This window comes from Geotrypetes seraphini, chromosome 10, assembly GCF_902459505.1.
Source record: "Geotrypetes seraphini chromosome 10, aGeoSer1.1, whole genome shotgun sequence".
NCBI classification, from domain to species: domain Eukaryota; kingdom Metazoa; phylum Chordata; class Amphibia; order Gymnophiona; family Dermophiidae; genus Geotrypetes; species Geotrypetes seraphini.
The window spans coordinates 108,836,679-108,853,743 of NC_047093.1; the positions used below are offsets into that span (position 1 = coordinate 108,836,679).

At 44.6% G+C, this 17,065-nt stretch overlaps 1 protein-coding gene across 1 annotated transcript in view; it reads left to right on the forward strand.

The window, feature by feature from the left end:
• The window catches only part of LOC117367454, a 232,252-nt gene that overhangs the window by 49,655 nt on the left and 165,532 nt on the right, over window positions 1-17,065 (forward strand). The window contains exon 5 of the mRNA XM_033959999.1: window positions 8,603-8,715. Within this exon, the coding sequence (XP_033815890.1) occupies window positions 8,603-8,715 (113 nt within the window). The remainder of the gene's footprint in view (window positions 1-8,602; window positions 8,716-17,065) is intronic.

The following is a 17,065-nucleotide window of genomic DNA, read 5'->3' on the forward strand; positions in this document are numbered from 1 at the left end:
CTTCATGTACGGTGACCAGTAGTTGTAGCCCTAGGGAGCTCAGAGTGCCTTGTGATCACTGAGAAGTTTCAAAGCTGCCATTGGCTTGAATTTTAACCATACACATTCTGCAGCATTTTAGAAGTTTATAACTAAATGTTATGGGTAGATTATTATGTAGTGAATAGCTAACAGTCAAAAATAAAAAAAATCTAACCTATCTATAGGATATAGTGCCTTATTTATGCATTTCTGTCATTATTGCATAACTCAGTGTTCTTCAACCTTTTTACACCCGTGGACCGGCAGAAATAAAATAATTATTTTGTGGACCGGCAAACTACTAGGACTAAAATTTAAAAACCCCGTTTATGCCCCATCTCCGCGAGCTCGGTCCCCGCAAACCATCTGATCCAATCTGCACAAGCCGCAATTATGATTTTATATTGAACGTATTTTATTAAAGTATAAAAAGAAACAATATTCTGAACAATTGTGATTTTATAAATACAAATATACAGAGCACGGACCAACAAAACCCCTGTCTCCCCTCCCCTTCACATATATCCTCTCTACTATCAAAAAAACTGAACAAGCCAAGTTCATAGAAATATCATGCTTACAGAATACTGCAGTCCCCAGTTATGTCTCTAGCAGGATATATATTTCAAATCTGATATATTCTAATCACAAAATAGAAATAAAATTATTTGTTTCTACCTTTTGTTGTCTCTGGTTTCTGCTTTCATCTTTTCACTCTCTTCCTTCCAGCGTCTGCCCTCTCTGTCTCTTCAATCCAGCATCTGCCCCTTCCATCTACTGTCTGACCTCTCCCCCTTCCATATGGTATTTGTCTTCTTTCTATGCCCCTCTCCCCTTTCCATCCAGCCTATGCCCCTCTCTCCTTTTCACACAATTCACTCCAGCTTCACTGCTCTCTTCATTTTTATCTCTCCTACACCAGATCTAGCATCTTTGTCCCTCTCAATTTCTCTGCTGACCCCATTCCCATCTCATTCCTGTCTCTCCCTTCCCCTCCTCTAATCTCCCTGCAAGCTGTTTCCTTCCTTTTTTCTTCTCCCTTCCCTCCTCCCCCTATCCAGCAGTAACTCCCTTCCCTTTCCTTTCCCTCCTCCCCTCCCAGCAGCATCTCTCCTTCTCCCTCCCTCCAGGTCCAGTAGCAGCTTTCCCTTTTTCCCCCTTGCCCAGCAGCTTCCCAGGCTCTTTTCCCTCATCCCCTCCCAGCAGCATCTCTCCTTCTCTCTCTCTCCAGGTCCAGTAGCAGCTGTCCCTTTTTTTTCACCATGCCCAGCAGCTTCCCAGACTCCTTTCCCTCCTCCCCTCCCAGCAGCATCTCTCCTTCTCCCTATCCAGGTCCAGTAGCAGCTGTCCCTTTTTTTCCCTTGCCCAGCAGCTTCCCAGACTCCTTTCCCTCCTCCCCTCCCAGCAGCATCTCTCCTTCTCTCTCTCCAGGTCCAGTAGCAGCTGTCCCTTTTTACCCCTTACCCAGCAGCTTCCCAGACTCCTTTCCCTTCTCCCCTCCCAGCAGCATCTCTCCTTCTCCCTAACCAGGTCCAGTAGCAGCTGTCCCTTTTTCCCCTTGCCCAGCAGCTTCCCAGACTCCTTTCCCTCCTCCCCTCCCAGCAGCATCTCTCCTTCTCCCTCTCCAGGTCCAGTAGCAGCTGTCCCTTTTTCCCCCTTGCCCAGCAGCTTACCAGACTCCTTTCCCTCCTCCTCTCCCAGCAGCATCTCTCCTTCTACCTCTCCAGGTCCAGTAGCAGCTGTCCCTTTTTTTTCACCATGCCCAGCAGATTCCCAGACTCCTTTCCATCCTCCCCTTCCAGCAGCATCTCTCCTTCTCCCTTTCCAGGTCCAGTAGCAGCTGTCCCTTTTTACCCCTTACCCAGCAGCTTCCCAGACTCCTTTCCCTCCTCCCCTCCCAGCAGCATCTCTCCTTCTCCCTCTCCAGGTCCAGTAGCAGCTGTCCCTTTTTACCCCTTACCCAGCAGCTTCCCAGACTCCTTTCCCTCCCCCCCTCCCAGCAGCATCTCTCCTTCTCCCTATCCAGGTCCAGTAGCAGCTGTCCCTTTTTCCCCTTGCCCAGCAGCTTCCCAGACTCCTTTCCCTCCTCCCCTCCCAGCAGCATCTCTCCTTCTCCCTCTCCAGGTCCAGTAGCAGCTGTCCCTTTTTTTCACCATGCCTAGCAGCTTCCCAGACTCCTTTCCCTCCTCCCCTCCCAGCAGCATCTCTCCTTCTCCCTATCCAGGTCCAGTAGCAGCTGTCCATTTTTCCCCTTGCCCAGCAGCTTCCCAGACTCCTTTCCCTCCTCCCCTCCCAGCAGCATCTCTCCTTCTCCCTATCCAGGTCCAGTAGCAGCTGTCCCTTTTTACCCCTTACCCAGCAGCTTCCCAGACTCCTTTCCCTCCACCCCTCCCAGCAGCATCTCTCCTTCTCCCTAACCAGGTCCAGTAGCAGCTGTCCCTTTTTCCCCTTTCCCAGCAGCTTCCCAGACTCCTTTCCCTCCCCCCTCCCAGCAGCATCTCTCCTTCTCCCTATCCAGGTCCAGTAGCAGCTGTCTCTTTTTTTTTCACCATTCCCAGCAGCTTTCTCCCCTCCCAGCAACTCTCCTTACTTGCCAGTGCTACGATTCAATAAGGCAGCCTCGGGTCCTTTGTTGGGTCGCACCGCCTCTGAGGAAAGCGGAAGTTGCATCATCAGAGGCGGCCCAACTCAGCAAAAGCTCCAAGGCTTCCTTCTTCAATCACTGCGTTTGTAAGGAGAGCCGCTGGGAGGGGAGAAAGCACAGTGTGAGGCTCCCTATTATCTCTCCAGCCCTGCGTGAAGGACAGCTTCCCGATCTTGCCGGCCCTGTGCGGACCGGCAGGAAATTGAAGAAGTTGATCTCACCGGTCCTGCGCAGACTGGCAGGAATTTTCTGCGGACCGGCGGTTGAAGAACTGTGGTATAACTGGTCTTTACAAGTGCTTAAATATTTTTGAAAGAAAAAGGATGACTTTATTTAATCAAAAATTCAAACTGGCAGCTGCAGGTTCATGTGTTTGTACAGTTCTTCTTTATGTTAACCTCATCAAACTGCAAGGTGTTGTGGTATATAAATAAATTTTTATGCTATGTTTTATGTTAGACTTTGATCTCCATTCAGGAGGTTTAGACTGCTGTAGAAGCACTCCTGGGAGAGAGAGAGTATCCTGGCCTTGATGGGTTTCTGGCTAAGCTTTACAAGATTATTTGATTCTTCTAGAGCAGTGTTCTTCAACCTTTTTATACCGATGAACTGGCAGAAATTAAATAATTATTTTGTGGACCGGCGGTTGAAGAACACTGGGCTAAATCGCGGGCCAGATCCCACTCATCTCTGCCCAATCTCCATCCCATACTTGTACTAATTGTAACACTATTTTTTCCATTCATTTTTCATATATACACACAATATAATCTTATTAACAACACATAATGGTTAACCACAAAATTAAACTACACAAAGCACATTGTATGCTTCTCAACATTCATTTCTACCAGAACACAGATAACCCCTATGCAAATACCGGACCAAAAACTAAAAGTACTAATATATACAAACAAACCCTAAGATGCAGTGCAAAATACAGACAGCAGATATAAATTCTCAAATTGACAAAATTCAATCACTAAATTCAAAAATAAAATCTTCCCCCCTACCTTGTTGTCTCCCTCTCTCCATGCTGTGATTTACCTTCTGGTCTGCTCCTGCCTGGCTGTTTTACGCCGCCCTCTGTGTTATCTTCGGGTTGACTCCCTCTTCCTCACTGCCGCAGTGCACAAAGCTGCAGACAGCGGCTCTTCACGTGTTCTGCGCCTCATCTGGAAGCCTTCCCTCTGACATTGTGATGTTAGAGAGAAGAGTTCAGGTGCAGGACGTGCGTAGGAGCCGCCGCCCGCGGCTTTGTACACCGCGGCAGTGAGAAAGAGGGAGCCAGCCCAAAGCGCATCGATCGCACCACGGACCGGCAGTTGAAGAACACTATCTTGGGCCTGATGCACGTGCCGGCCCTGTGAACCGGCAGGAAATTGCTGTAGACCGGCAGTTAAAGAACAGTGTTCTAGAGCTCTTCTTCTAAATTATGTTTAACTATCTGGGATCTTTGAGGTGCCATGATGGTATTAATCCACAAAAAAAGGAAAGGACTAATAGAACTGCAATATGTATTGTCATCTCATTACTGAACACTGACAAAAAGATTTGAACTAAGGTTTTGCAAAGGAGATTTGATGTAATTTTTACATCTAGATCAAATAGTTTACAGTATAGTTATAGTTATAAATCTCAGCGGTATACAGAATAAAAACAAAACTGGAATTGAAAGGATCTATAATAATAGAACAGAGCACACTCATTCATGGCAAACCAGAAAGGATAAGAGACCGTCACAGAGAGTGGGGTGGGAGTTAAAAGAAGAGGATAGGAGAAACTGTAGCTGTCTAGTCTAGATTAATTTTATATGCAGAGTTGAAAAGCCAAGTTTTTAGAGCAACTTTGAAAGTGTCATAAGATAATTCATCTTGAATATAAAAAGGAAGAGAAGTCCAATGGAAAGGAGCTAATGGAGTCAAGTTGTGCCAATTTGGGGCTCAGTAAGACTAGGCTAAATACCATGCAGAATGACAACGCAAGGCTTACTCGCTGGTACTTAGCCCTTTAAACGTTTCGATTCAAAGTAGTCCACCGTCTGGGAAAGCTTAATACCAATGTGGACATTTTGTCTCTAATCCCAGAAAACACATGGAGTCCCCAGGGTACAAGAGAAAGTCAGCTCTTAAGGGTGGGGGAATGTGACAAACCCAGCACCTGCACAGGCTTTGTCCCAAAAGTTGGTAGGAAGAATACTAAACCCCTGTGCAGGAAGCTGACCAGGTTAGCTCTTCAGATTATGAGAGTGCTGACTTCCCTTGCACCAGTGGAAATGAATTAGATAGGTTGCGCACAGGCAGACTTCACAGACAGACTTTAGCTCATCATCTTAAATCCTGTTAATGCAGTTAAAGCTAAAACACAGTATGGCCCTTTAAGGCAGAGGCACTGCAGAGAAGACAGCACGAGTACACACAGGTACAGAGAGAGTTTGATCCCTACCCCTCTCTAAGCTGAGGAGGTGTGGCCTGGAGCAGGTTAAAGGAAGGCCAAGGAGAAAGAAGAGCCACGGAAAGAGATGGAGGAAAAGCTTGAGAGGGAGCAGAGTTTGAGAGAGATTGGGAAATGAAGGAGGAATTTGAAGTGCCTCTCACCATAGCTGAGGCACAGCAGGAAGAGATAGAGCCTATGGAAACTTGTGAAGTGCTGGGAAAAGAGTTTGCTACAGAAGCTATGGACATAAGTCAGTAAGCTGTGAGTTTGGAATGAACTTTATTCATGTTGCTGGTGAATTTCTGCTGTGTTATATTTTGGCTCTCTGGGTTAAGCAGACCCACTAAATGCAGTAATCAGAACTCTACAGAGTTAATCTGTGTGTTTGGAAACTATTTATTTTGTCTTCCCTGTATTTGCATTTGAAGTGCGTTTTCATTAGTAAACCAGTGGTTGCTGTCACAGCTGGAAGTTAATTAGCCATGTGAAAGGGAGCCCTGCAGGCTGAGCTACCAACCTACTGTAGACTAGCTAAAGTTTGTTTACCGTTTGGAGTGTTACCCTTTGTTTTGTTAATCCCTGCATTACAAGGCTGATGTTGATGGGCTAGTTTTGCTCAAGAGCCTTGCTGGGAAACTTCCTGATTTAAAACCATTCTTGGAAAACTTTAATTTCTGTTTTTCCCTTTTGACTCTGTCTTGCTGAAGTTTCCCCAACAGATGCTCTTAGGAGCTCAGGACTGCTCAGACCAAGGTAAAGCAAGATTTTCCAGCAGTGTTTGACCGTTGGTCAGAAATAAAACTTGAAATCTTGTTTTTGAATCATCACGGTTGTGTGTTTGCCTTTTGGGGTAACTTTCACTTGGTGCAGTTCTCCTTAGGCATATGCCTAGGAGTGAGTCCTGAAGGATTCACTGGTAGCAGAAATCACGCCAGTTCTATGTTTGGTCGCATGTAGCTTGGTCTGCTGCACTTATCAGGGACCGTGGTTGCGACAATGGGTTGCATAATAGAGCTGCTGGCAGGGAAAGGATTCAGGTATGAGGGGTGGAATCAATGAGATGACATAAGCACAGAACCTTGAGGGGTGGCCTGGCAGTCTCTAACAGAGGGTAGGGTGGCCCAGCAATGATGCATGGATGGGACCCTTATGTTTGATATTCTGATTCCTGGCTGAGATCCACCTGAGAAGCTTGTGCTATTGCCTAGCCATTGTACCAACTATGCAGCCCCCCCCTCACACACACCTAATATGGCATGCTTGTGGCTTGAGGGTCAGGGATATGACCTTTGGGGACATGTCTGTGTGTGGGAGTCATGCTAAATATTACGCAGCTGCATACAGGGTATGTTGGCAATATAGCCTTTTACTGAGATTGGTTCTTTGTGAGAGTAAGGAGCACATATGGGTGATATGAGGGGCCAGGGCCAGATTAAAGGATAGGCCCAGTAGGCACGGGCCTAGGGCCCAAAATGGTCAGGGGGGGCCTGCCGGTGCAGTGCTGTAGGACTATACCCTTGCTGAATTTGCCGGTAGCAGCAGCAGTGTTGTCATTATCCCAGGCCTCCCCCAACCCCTGACCCTACTATCTCTCCCTCTCTCCCATGCGAACCCTGCTGACCCTCCCACCACGAGATGACCGACCGACCGACAAACTTCCCTCCAGCAGCGGGTCCGCACCACAATATATCTACTATGTATCATTATTTTGGATTATTGAACTGCACCTTATACATGAAGATTTTCTGAATAAAATTTATATCAAGATCATAACAGTTCCACAGTTGTTCCCCTTGTGGTGATTTGAATTGTGCACAAAATTATGCACAACCTCTCATGTCCTGACTCCTCCTGCCTGCTCATGTTTGGTTTCTTCCAGGAGATTCACCCTTGTACATAATTTCTTGCACAGCAGGCAAATGATGCAGACAGTTGCCGAAACTTGGTCAAGTGAGATCCTTCTTCAATAAAGTTATTTGTGCATCTTCGGTTGTTCCTCCCTTGGACCACTTTAGCTGTTTGCTCACAAAAGTCAAGGGCTAGGTTGATCAATAGGAATGAAATTTGGATCTTTTTAAGAGGTTTTACATACCATACTAGCTTGTTCTATGATTCACAGTTGGGAGGGTTATTAGAGGGGTAGTATATATTGTGACCAGCCAGGTATTCTCCCTGCCAAGGTCCCAGTTAAGGCAGGGGAAAAAGTGAAAAGGAAAACCAGGAAGGGAAATTCCAAGGTCCCTCCGGTTCCTGAGCCTGAGCATATCTCCTTTGACCACCAGAGGGAGCCCGAATTAACTGAAGAAGAGTTAGGTGATATTGACCCAACCAGCCACCGGGGGAGCCCAAGAGGCCCCTGGAACACTGCTGACTCAGACAGAGTAGGGCGTGCACCTAAGGTATTTAAACCAGCAGTGGAGAGCAGACAGGCAGGCCGGTTAGGGAGAAGGTTTAGGCCTTGTCTCCCTGAGGTACTCCCTTGGCCAAGCAGATGCACTAACCCTACACCGATGGAAGTGGAGGAGTCGGGACCAGCTGAGGAGCTGTCTTTGTTGGAGGCTGAACTGCCCATGGAATGCCAAGAGAGTTTTCCTGAAGGGGATACCAATTTTCCTGAGGCCATACAGGTTGACTGGGCCTCAAGCTGCAAGCAGTGAGTTGTTGGTTTTGTTTTCTTAAAGTAACTGTTTGCTTGCTTATTTTTTTTTTTGTTGATATTTTGACAAAGCTAAGAGTGTCATTTTGGGGAGAGGTTTTGCTAACACCCAGGGAGGGAATTTTGGCAGCAATTTGTTGTGCTTTTTGCCTTGCAAAACCTGTGACACTCTCCTGTACCTGGCAGGGATATTTTAGGCTGCCAGAGGCTTTCACTTTGAGCACTATAGTTGGAGCACAAGTGCCCTGAACTGTACATAATTTTTGTGAAACGGCTTGCTTGAGAGCAGGCAGTGCTAGCTCTGAGGAGAGCTGGACCTCAGGTGTAGCTGGGACTAAAATTAATCCTGACAAAGTTTTAGACTTTATTTTTGGTGCTGTTTATTTTCCTTATTCCTTTTGCTTTACTTCTGTTTGGGAATTCTGACCAGTTTACAAGCTGTAATAATGAACTACTTCCCTCATGAAGGAATGAGTAAAGTTGAATCATTTACCAATGAACTTTGATTGTGGGATCTTTGATTTTTGATTCCTGCCTAAGAACAGTTTAGTCCTGCAGGGTGACTCCATTTCGGGTCACATGCTGGTGTGCTATTCTGGTGTAACCACTGGGAGTGCTATAGAGCCCTGGTCTCAGCTACAGTGGGCTACAATATGGAATGTACTTTGCTATGTAACTACTATGGTAAGTACCAGCAGAACCTACTCTTGTGACTAACACTCACTGAATGCGATGTCAATGTTCTCCTGTTGATGTTTTTTTTTAGATAAAGAGTGTTATAAAAAGATGTTCCTGATAGAAATATGCAGCTTTTTCTGAGCTCTCACTATTCTGCTTCTTTACAGAACTGGATATGTTCTTCCTTTAAAGGTTTGTACTGGACTGGTCTGAATGACCTAGAAGTGGAATCTGTTTTCAAATGGAGCATAGGAGATGCCATTAGCAAAGAGATTGCAAAGTGAGCACAACCAGTTAATTATTTTGTTTCTCACAAAATACGCTAGGAAGTACAATGCAAGTACTTTCTTGAGCATAATATATGTTGCAATGCATCATGGAGCCATACGAGGTACCCTGGACAAGGTGCAACAGTTCTTTATGTGCTGTTGCCCAGTTGGATCTTCACCTAGTGGCGTAGTAAGGGGGGGTTCCATGTTGGTAGGGGCGCTGACACTCCTCCTCTCTGCCCCCCCCACCTCTACCATTCCTCCCCTCCATGCATGCACCCCCCCTTTCCCCATATATCTAGTTGAAGTTGTTCATGGGCAGTCAACAACTTGCTCTTCGTGACTCCATTGGCTCTCCCGCTGTCACTTCTGGGTGCCATGCATAGGAAGTGACATCAGAGAGAGAGCCGAAGGGATCATGAGCACATTGTTGACTTCCATGAGCAACAATTTCAACTACAGGTACGGGTGAAGGGAAGGGATGTGTGCGTGGCGGTTGGGATCGAGGTAGGAGTGGAGGGGGGAGCAGAGCTGTGGGGGGAGGGGTGCCACCACCCGGGCTATGCCACTGTCTTCAACACAATTTTAAAAAAATGACTTCCCCTCAATTCAATTTATGAATCTAGTTCAAAATTGAAGAAAATAAATCAATGTAACATAAAATTAAAAAGTAAAATGTGGAATTTCAGCTCAACTAACATCAGTGGACTTCCTGCTTAGTTTCTAAAACTGAATTCCTAAAAATTGAGACAAAAGCAATAATCACTTACATAAAGGGCTGGATTTTTAGCTGACAGTGATCGAATTAATGTAAGTTCTGATTCATAAATGAATAAGTATATCTGTAGAAACAGTGGCACTAAATATATGGATAATGGAATCACTGTGCCTAAATTAAATATAAGTTATCCAGACAGTGATCGAATGTCGCCACTATTCAATTAGCTTTTCAGCCCTTCCTTGCTTCACTCTCCCACTGAAAGGTCACTTGGACACACAAAGTCAGAGGCGTGAAGAAGTACAAGTTTTATTCACAGCATGCATGCTGGACCCCTGAGCTCCAAGCTGGCTCAGAAGTGCCGAAACCAGGAAGTTACAGAGATATTTATTCATTTTTCTGGCTATACAACTGAATTCTAGAAAAAGCTTTTCACGTGTTACTTTTCTTAACACTCATTGGTTCTAAGCTCACACTAGCAGGTCACTAGCAGGACACCTATCTAACTCTAACAGTTAAATGTACAGAAGGGCAGGGTACATCATGGCTCAAACTCTTATCTATTCAGCTTACAATGTGGTAAGGTAGGGACATACATTTTAGGCAGATGCAGTCAATAGATTATACACTGTTTTCAGCTATGTAGGCCAGAGCAATATTTTAAACAACAGTTAACTATTTCATGACCCTACATTCCCCCCTTTCAGGCTGGCGTACCTAAGGAGCCAAGCCTGACAAAATAAAGTTAGGGGTCAGGAAAGTCGGGGTCCCCAGTGGGTAAGGGACGATACTGGGAGAGGGTCAATGCAGCAGTGGAACGTTTGACAGCAGAGTCCATAGTTCAGTGGAGCAGCTTTATGGCTATGGGGACCATACAGGGCAGTCAGCAAAGGAGCAGAGAAGACAGGGCAGCAACCAGCAAGATGATCTTCAATGCTGAACCAGAGGGCAACCAGGAGCTGAAGGTACCAGAGATCCAGTCTGCAGTAAGGTCACGCTAGGTCTGGTCAGGAACATGAGCCAGTTTGGTGATACGATCCACATCGTTCTCAATCACTTTACTCAAGTTCAAGGCAGCAGTTGGAGAGGTTGAATTTATCACAGGCACAGCAGCTAGTAAATAGTCCAAAGCTAGACGATTCTGATAAATAGCAGTGCGCATTTTAGCATTCGCTCTGCCAATGGTACTCAAAGCTCGGGAGGTCTCATTGGTTATCAGTTCAAGTACAGCTTGTAGACAAATAATGCAGTTCAGCATATAGATCGGGGTCCGATAGCCCCAGATATCATCCTCGGTCCATTTGGCAGGTCCATAAGCAGCAATGATCCGTTCTGCAGGCCAGTCATCACCCCATTCACCTATTTTAAGGGAATTGGTGGAAGTAGACCGCTTTTGGCGACCTCTGGTGTTGAATACAGGGGCTCCCAGGTGTTCACCATCGGCCAGCGGTAACAGGAAGAAGCTGGGACGGATCATGCAAAGCACACATGTACCAGTCTAGTTAGCAGGCAATCAAGAGTAGGCAAACAGATCACAGAGCCAGTATCAACTATCAGGAGCTGACCATCATTCATAGGAAGTTCCATTAAGCAGTGTCTGAAGGGCTGAAGACAGTGGGAAGCAACAATGGTGGTTCACAAGGCCCATCGTGAAGGTCGTGGACCTAACGTAAAAGTGAGGGTCTGTGAAGTCAGGTTTAACATGTCCAGCTGCTTTGCCTCCCATAGCCACTGTTCTCCCATACCAGTCCCTCCTCATACAAAATAATTGCTAACATTAAGAGTCTGACCTATAGTTTCAGCAAACTATATAAACAGATTTCTAGTGATTACAGGATATCAGTATCTACTTTCATAAAACTGGGGAAACACCACAGAGTGATAGACAGGAGCACATGAGTGGGATACAATTCGGACATATACATCAGTACCTGAGTCTCACCTTTTACCATCAATATACAATGCCATGCAGTCTCTGGCCTTCTGGACTTGGACATTGGCATTCCAGTTATATGGGTCAGTGATAGTGAAAACCATGGGATTACAGTAGCCTGTAGTACACAAGGGGCCGGAGCTAGGACCTATAGTAAGGGAGGCAGACGGGGTATTCTTTCTCATAAAGGACAGGCTCCACCATTAGTGAAGGTTTCCTCATAGGGGCAGTTCTTAAAGGCATCAGGTTATACAGACCTATATACTTAGCACATTTGGTATAATAACGCTGTCAATCTAGGGAGCCACACAAAACTGAATTAGGGGTAGTACCATGACCTTGAGAAACATCAAATAGCACACATGTATCACAATACAAAGACACCGGGCGAGTGGGGTCTACAATAAGAGTCTAGTTGATAAGTGGACCCTCAACATCATCAATGTAGATTTCTGCCCACTTTTAAACTTCATCACCAGTAGGTTGAAAACAGAAAATACTCTCTGATGTTTGACACTTTCTGTACTTAACTCCTTCATGCAAACAAACATCAGGCAAAAGGGGCTGCACTTGTTAAGTACAAAATACAGAAGAAAGAAACATAAGTAAGGGCAACACAAATATCAGATATATATATACTAACATAGGAAACTCATTTTTCTTTCAGGCACAACTTAGAAAACTTCAAACAGTTATACTCAAGACACTTGCTAAAGGCAGTGGTGAACCACAGGCAGTCAATTAAACTCAAACACTTATAAAGAATTATATTCAGAACACCTGATAAGTACAGTGGTAAATATTCAGAACTTTTGAGGTCTTAGAAAGCTTCAGCTGAAGATCCGTGTTGTAGTGGAACAAAGTTTCATGTCCGGACACCTTGACAACTGTAAGAGAAGAAATTATTACAGTAAAAGGACCTATCCACCTAGGTTTCAGGGGGTCTGACTTCCAAGTTTTAGCCATACTGTATTTACAGGGACATACCCATGGACTTGTGTAGCTATCGATAGTGGGGCCCTTTCCAGGACCCATTTGTGGAGCTCTTAAAGGGCTTTAGCTAAAGACTGGACCTGACTCTGGAGGATATCTGATCCCAGAGTAGCAAAGGAACCAGGATCTGGGTTCACAATGGGTGGTGGCCGGCCAGACATGAGCTCAAATGGGGCTTAGATGGGATGCATCTAATCTGAAAAAGAACAGAAGGCAGCAGGACAGGCCAGGACAGATTAGTTTCTTCAATTCATTTTGTGAGAAGGGTCTTAAGAGTTCTGTTTATTCTTTCGACCTGACCAGAGCTCTCAGGATGGTAAGCAGCATATAATTTCTATTCAATTTGGAGGGCCTGAGCAATTTGTTGGACAACATCGGCAATGAAAGCAGGGCCATTGTCACTGCCTATAAAAACAGGGAGACCAAAGCACGGAATTATTCAGGAGGTGTTTGGTTACGTCTCTGGCGCATTCAGTGCAAGTAAGGAAGGCTTTGACCCATCTAGTCAGGGTGTCTGTGAAGACTAGGAAGTGACTGAGGGAACGGGAAATGGGCATGTGGGTAAAATCTACAGACAGAACCTGCATCGGATATGTTCCAATAGGTTGGTATCCAAGAGGTGGCAGTCATCTGATTGGGAATTTTATTCTAGAACCGACAACACACTGTCGGACCATATTCCGGACTAGCTGATCAAGGTGATTGATAAAGAAATGTCTCTTGAGAGTCAATTATCATAGCGGGTTCTCCAGAGTGTGCCAGATCATGGCATCTTTTGACAATCGTGAGGGCCAGGTGTTGAGGAATAACTATGAGGGTGTTGTGCTTGCGTTTGAAGTATCAGTGTGTGGGTCTGGATTGGCACTTGAATTGGCGCATTTTGTATCCACCCCCCTTTCAGGACAGACTGGCCCAAAATAATGCATGCCCAAGTCTGTTCCTGAGAAGCGTACTGGGGTGTAAGGGAATCCAGAAAAGGAATGATTGTATACAGAGGAGCTGAAAGAGGGGGCAGAGACTGGCAGCTCGGGCTGTGCAGTCGGCAAGGGCATTGCCACGAGAGACAAGGTCCATCACGCATCTGTAAGCATGGCAGTGCATAACAGAAACACGTGAGGGTAGTTGTACGGCCTCAAGAAGGTCAAGAATGAGGGGAGCATGATGGATCAGGCGGCCGGAGGCTGTAATGAAACCTCGATATTTCCAGATGGCCCTAAGGGAATGCAAGTTAAGGAAAGCATATTTGGAGTCAGTATATATATATTGCAAGACTGAGAGGCAGAGTGGCGCAGGGCAAAAGTGAGAGCATAAAGCTCAGCTTCTTGGGCAGAAGGGCCAGAAGGCAGGGGCCTGAGTCAGAAGTTTTTGGAGGCAGCGAAAAGACCGCTCCTGAAGTTGGGTCCAGACAAAAGGGGCTGAGTCAGCGCCTTTGGTGGAATCATACAGAGGACGAGCAATAGTAGAGAAATCAGAGAGCCAGATGGGACAGTATCCTGCAATACTGAGAAAGGTGCTCAGAGCCTTGCAGTTATCAGGGACAGGGAGACTACAGACAGCCTGGACACGGGTGTAGGAAGGGACCTGGATTTGAAAGCCAAGGTAGGTGACACGAGGAAGGCATACTTGAAATCAATGTAAATATGGCCACAGGAAAATTTAAAAGGCAGACCCACTATCTGAAAGACTCAGATAAATAATAATAATAACAGTTTATATACCGCAATACCATGAAGAGCTATGTGGTTTACAAAAGATTAGAGAAGGTACAAAATAATTGAACTTAAGATGTGTACTAACACATAAGAATTGTTCTCAATCCCTATTCTATATCAGGTTCCTACCCCAAAGAGCTGACTTATAAAATTAAGCTAAATGCAGTTCTGGATCCACCCACTAAGCAGGGTAGTCTGACACAAGCGCTCTCTAAAGCAGCAGTCCCTTCACTATCAGCTGACTGGCAAAAATATTTACTTCAATACAAAAGCATTCCTAAAAATTACATTGTTATACCTAAACTTACATTTTTTTTATATACAGAAATACAAAACAAAGATTGGAATATACAGTAAAACTTTGGATTGCAAATAACTTGGTTTGCAAGTGTTCTATAAGACAAGCAATGATTAAATTTTAACTTGCTATACCAGTAACGTCTTGCAATACACGTACATACAGTATAGAAGCATCACATTTTCACAACTGAGCCAATGGTTCCTCTCTATATGACGCTGCAGGAATGCAGTGACTGTTCCAAACGAGCAAGGGCTTACAATACAAGTATGTATATTTTTGTACACTAGTGCCCTGGAATACAAGCATACTTCTGGAACAAATTATGCTCCCAAACCAAAGTTTTACTGTACTCACAAGTTTAAACATTGTTCATTTTTATTTTTTTTTTACAATCAACATGGGTCTCAGTAGAGACTTACTCCCCCTTCCTACAGAATTTCACAAAGGAGAGAGAGTTGCTTAAAGATCAAAGAGATCAAATTACAGATGTAGTCCTTTTCAGAACTTTTAAATTTAGACAAATAACTACTAAATTTGGACAAAGAACTTCTTTTTAGCATGGAATATAAGTTCCAGAAATCATATTTTTCGTTTATATGCATTTCTGAATATGCATATACATTTTATAACATAGCCAAAAACTTCAAATGCAAAACCACTTATCTGTTTCAGGAGAAACCACATTGGAAGTGCTACACACTTCATGGCCCTTATCAGCACAAAAGGAAAAGTACTCTCCTCTCATGCTGTGAACAACTGACAGTTTAAACTTCACTAATACATTTGGACAGACAGAACTCATAAAAAAAACCCGGGATACTGCAGGACTTGGGAATCAGATGAAGGGAAGAATTTGGCAAGGTCTGAAGCAAGGACGGTGAAGGGTTTTCCAATAGGAATGCAAAATAGGCTGACTGGAAGAGGAACCGACAGCAAACGAATGCATAAAAACTTAACGGGTTATGTCCTCTTCCAGGGAGCCAGAGGGGGCCAGCCCACACCAAATATCGGCCATTCTAACTGGCACAGACAAATAAGGGTTGATTTGTTAAGTATAATCAAAGACAAATTCCTTTTTTAAAATTAGCTAACATATCAAGGGATCCCCACAGGTAGACAGACATCCCCCCATTGTGCAATGGAGGACAAAAACACTTCCCTGAATTCCTGGCCCCGCCCATCTCTGGACTAGGGAAACGCAGTACTAACAGGTCCACACTCGCTTCGTCCTCAAGGACGTCTCAGACACTCTCAAACACACAAAACACAACAGATTTCAGTTCAGTTACTCAACCAGAAAATAACAGTTCCTAGAATCCCTTTCCCACAACTTTTCAGCGACAGATCACGTGGCTTACTAGGCAGGAGACGAGAGACAGGATAGGGATGATCAATCCCCACTTACCAGATAGTGGCCACTCCAGGTACAGATACAGATACAGATTCTTGTACTTTAAACTGAGACTAGATAAGTCAGTTGAAGCGGTCCAACGTCCTGAGGTCTGCCAACCCCCCCAAAGGAAGGCAGCCGGCTAAGCAGACATATCAGCCGTAGGACCAGAAACAAGTGACCAATCGAGTAACCAGTGGTCAAGAGACCTTCAAGTCCCTGTTCGGGCGCCAAATGAAAGGTCACTTGGACACACAAAGTCAGAGGCGTGAAGAAGTACAAGTTTTATTCACAGCATGCATGCTGGACCCCTGAGCTCCAAGCTGGCTCAGAAGTGCCGAAACCAGGAAGTTACAGAGATATTTATTCATTTTTCTGGCTATACAACTGAATTCTAGAAAAAGCTTTTCACGTGTTACTTTTCTTAACACTCATTGGTTCTAAGCTCACACTAGCAGGTCACTAGCAGGACACCTATCTAACTCTAACAGTTAAATGTACAGAAGGGCAGGGTACATCATGGCTCAAACTCTTATCTATTCAGCTTACAATGTGGTAAGGTAGGGACATACATTTTAGGCAGATGCAGTCAATAGATTATACACTGTTTTCAGCTATGTAGGCCAGAGCAATATTTTAAACAACAGTTAACTATTTCATGACCCTACACCACCACCCCTTTTTTATATGGATATTATTAGGATGTAAGTTTGATTCTATCACCCTAATTCTATATATGACATTTAAAATTGGGTGCAAATTTGGGTGTGCATCCAATTGCACATGCAATTTGACAAATGAGCCAATTAACACTGATAATTGAGCACTAATAGCACTATGTAACATGATGTGATGGTAATACAGACTGTAACATAAACAATATTAGCAGTTCACTTCTTAGCATTGTAATGGGAAGCAAAACAGAAAACTATAAGAAAAAGATTACTGCTGAAAAATAGCTGGAAAGCAATGATCATAAACGCTCGCAGTCTAAGCAACAAAGTTCATGATCTGCAAGCCCTGATGTTAGAGGCAGACCTGGATATTGTTGCTATCACAAAGATATGGTTCAATGAATCCCATGGATGGGATGCAAACATATCGGAATACCTTTTAGGAAGGGCAAAGATGGTCAAAAAGGTGGAGGGGTAGCTCTCTATGTGAAGATCAATATCCAAGCGACTGAAATGCAAGGGACCTGGGGAGAGGAAGAAGCGATGTGGATCGCTCTGAAAAGAGAAGATGGAACTTCTATCTATGTGGGTGTAGTCTACAGACCTCCAACTCAATCATAGCAAATTGATAAAGATCTGA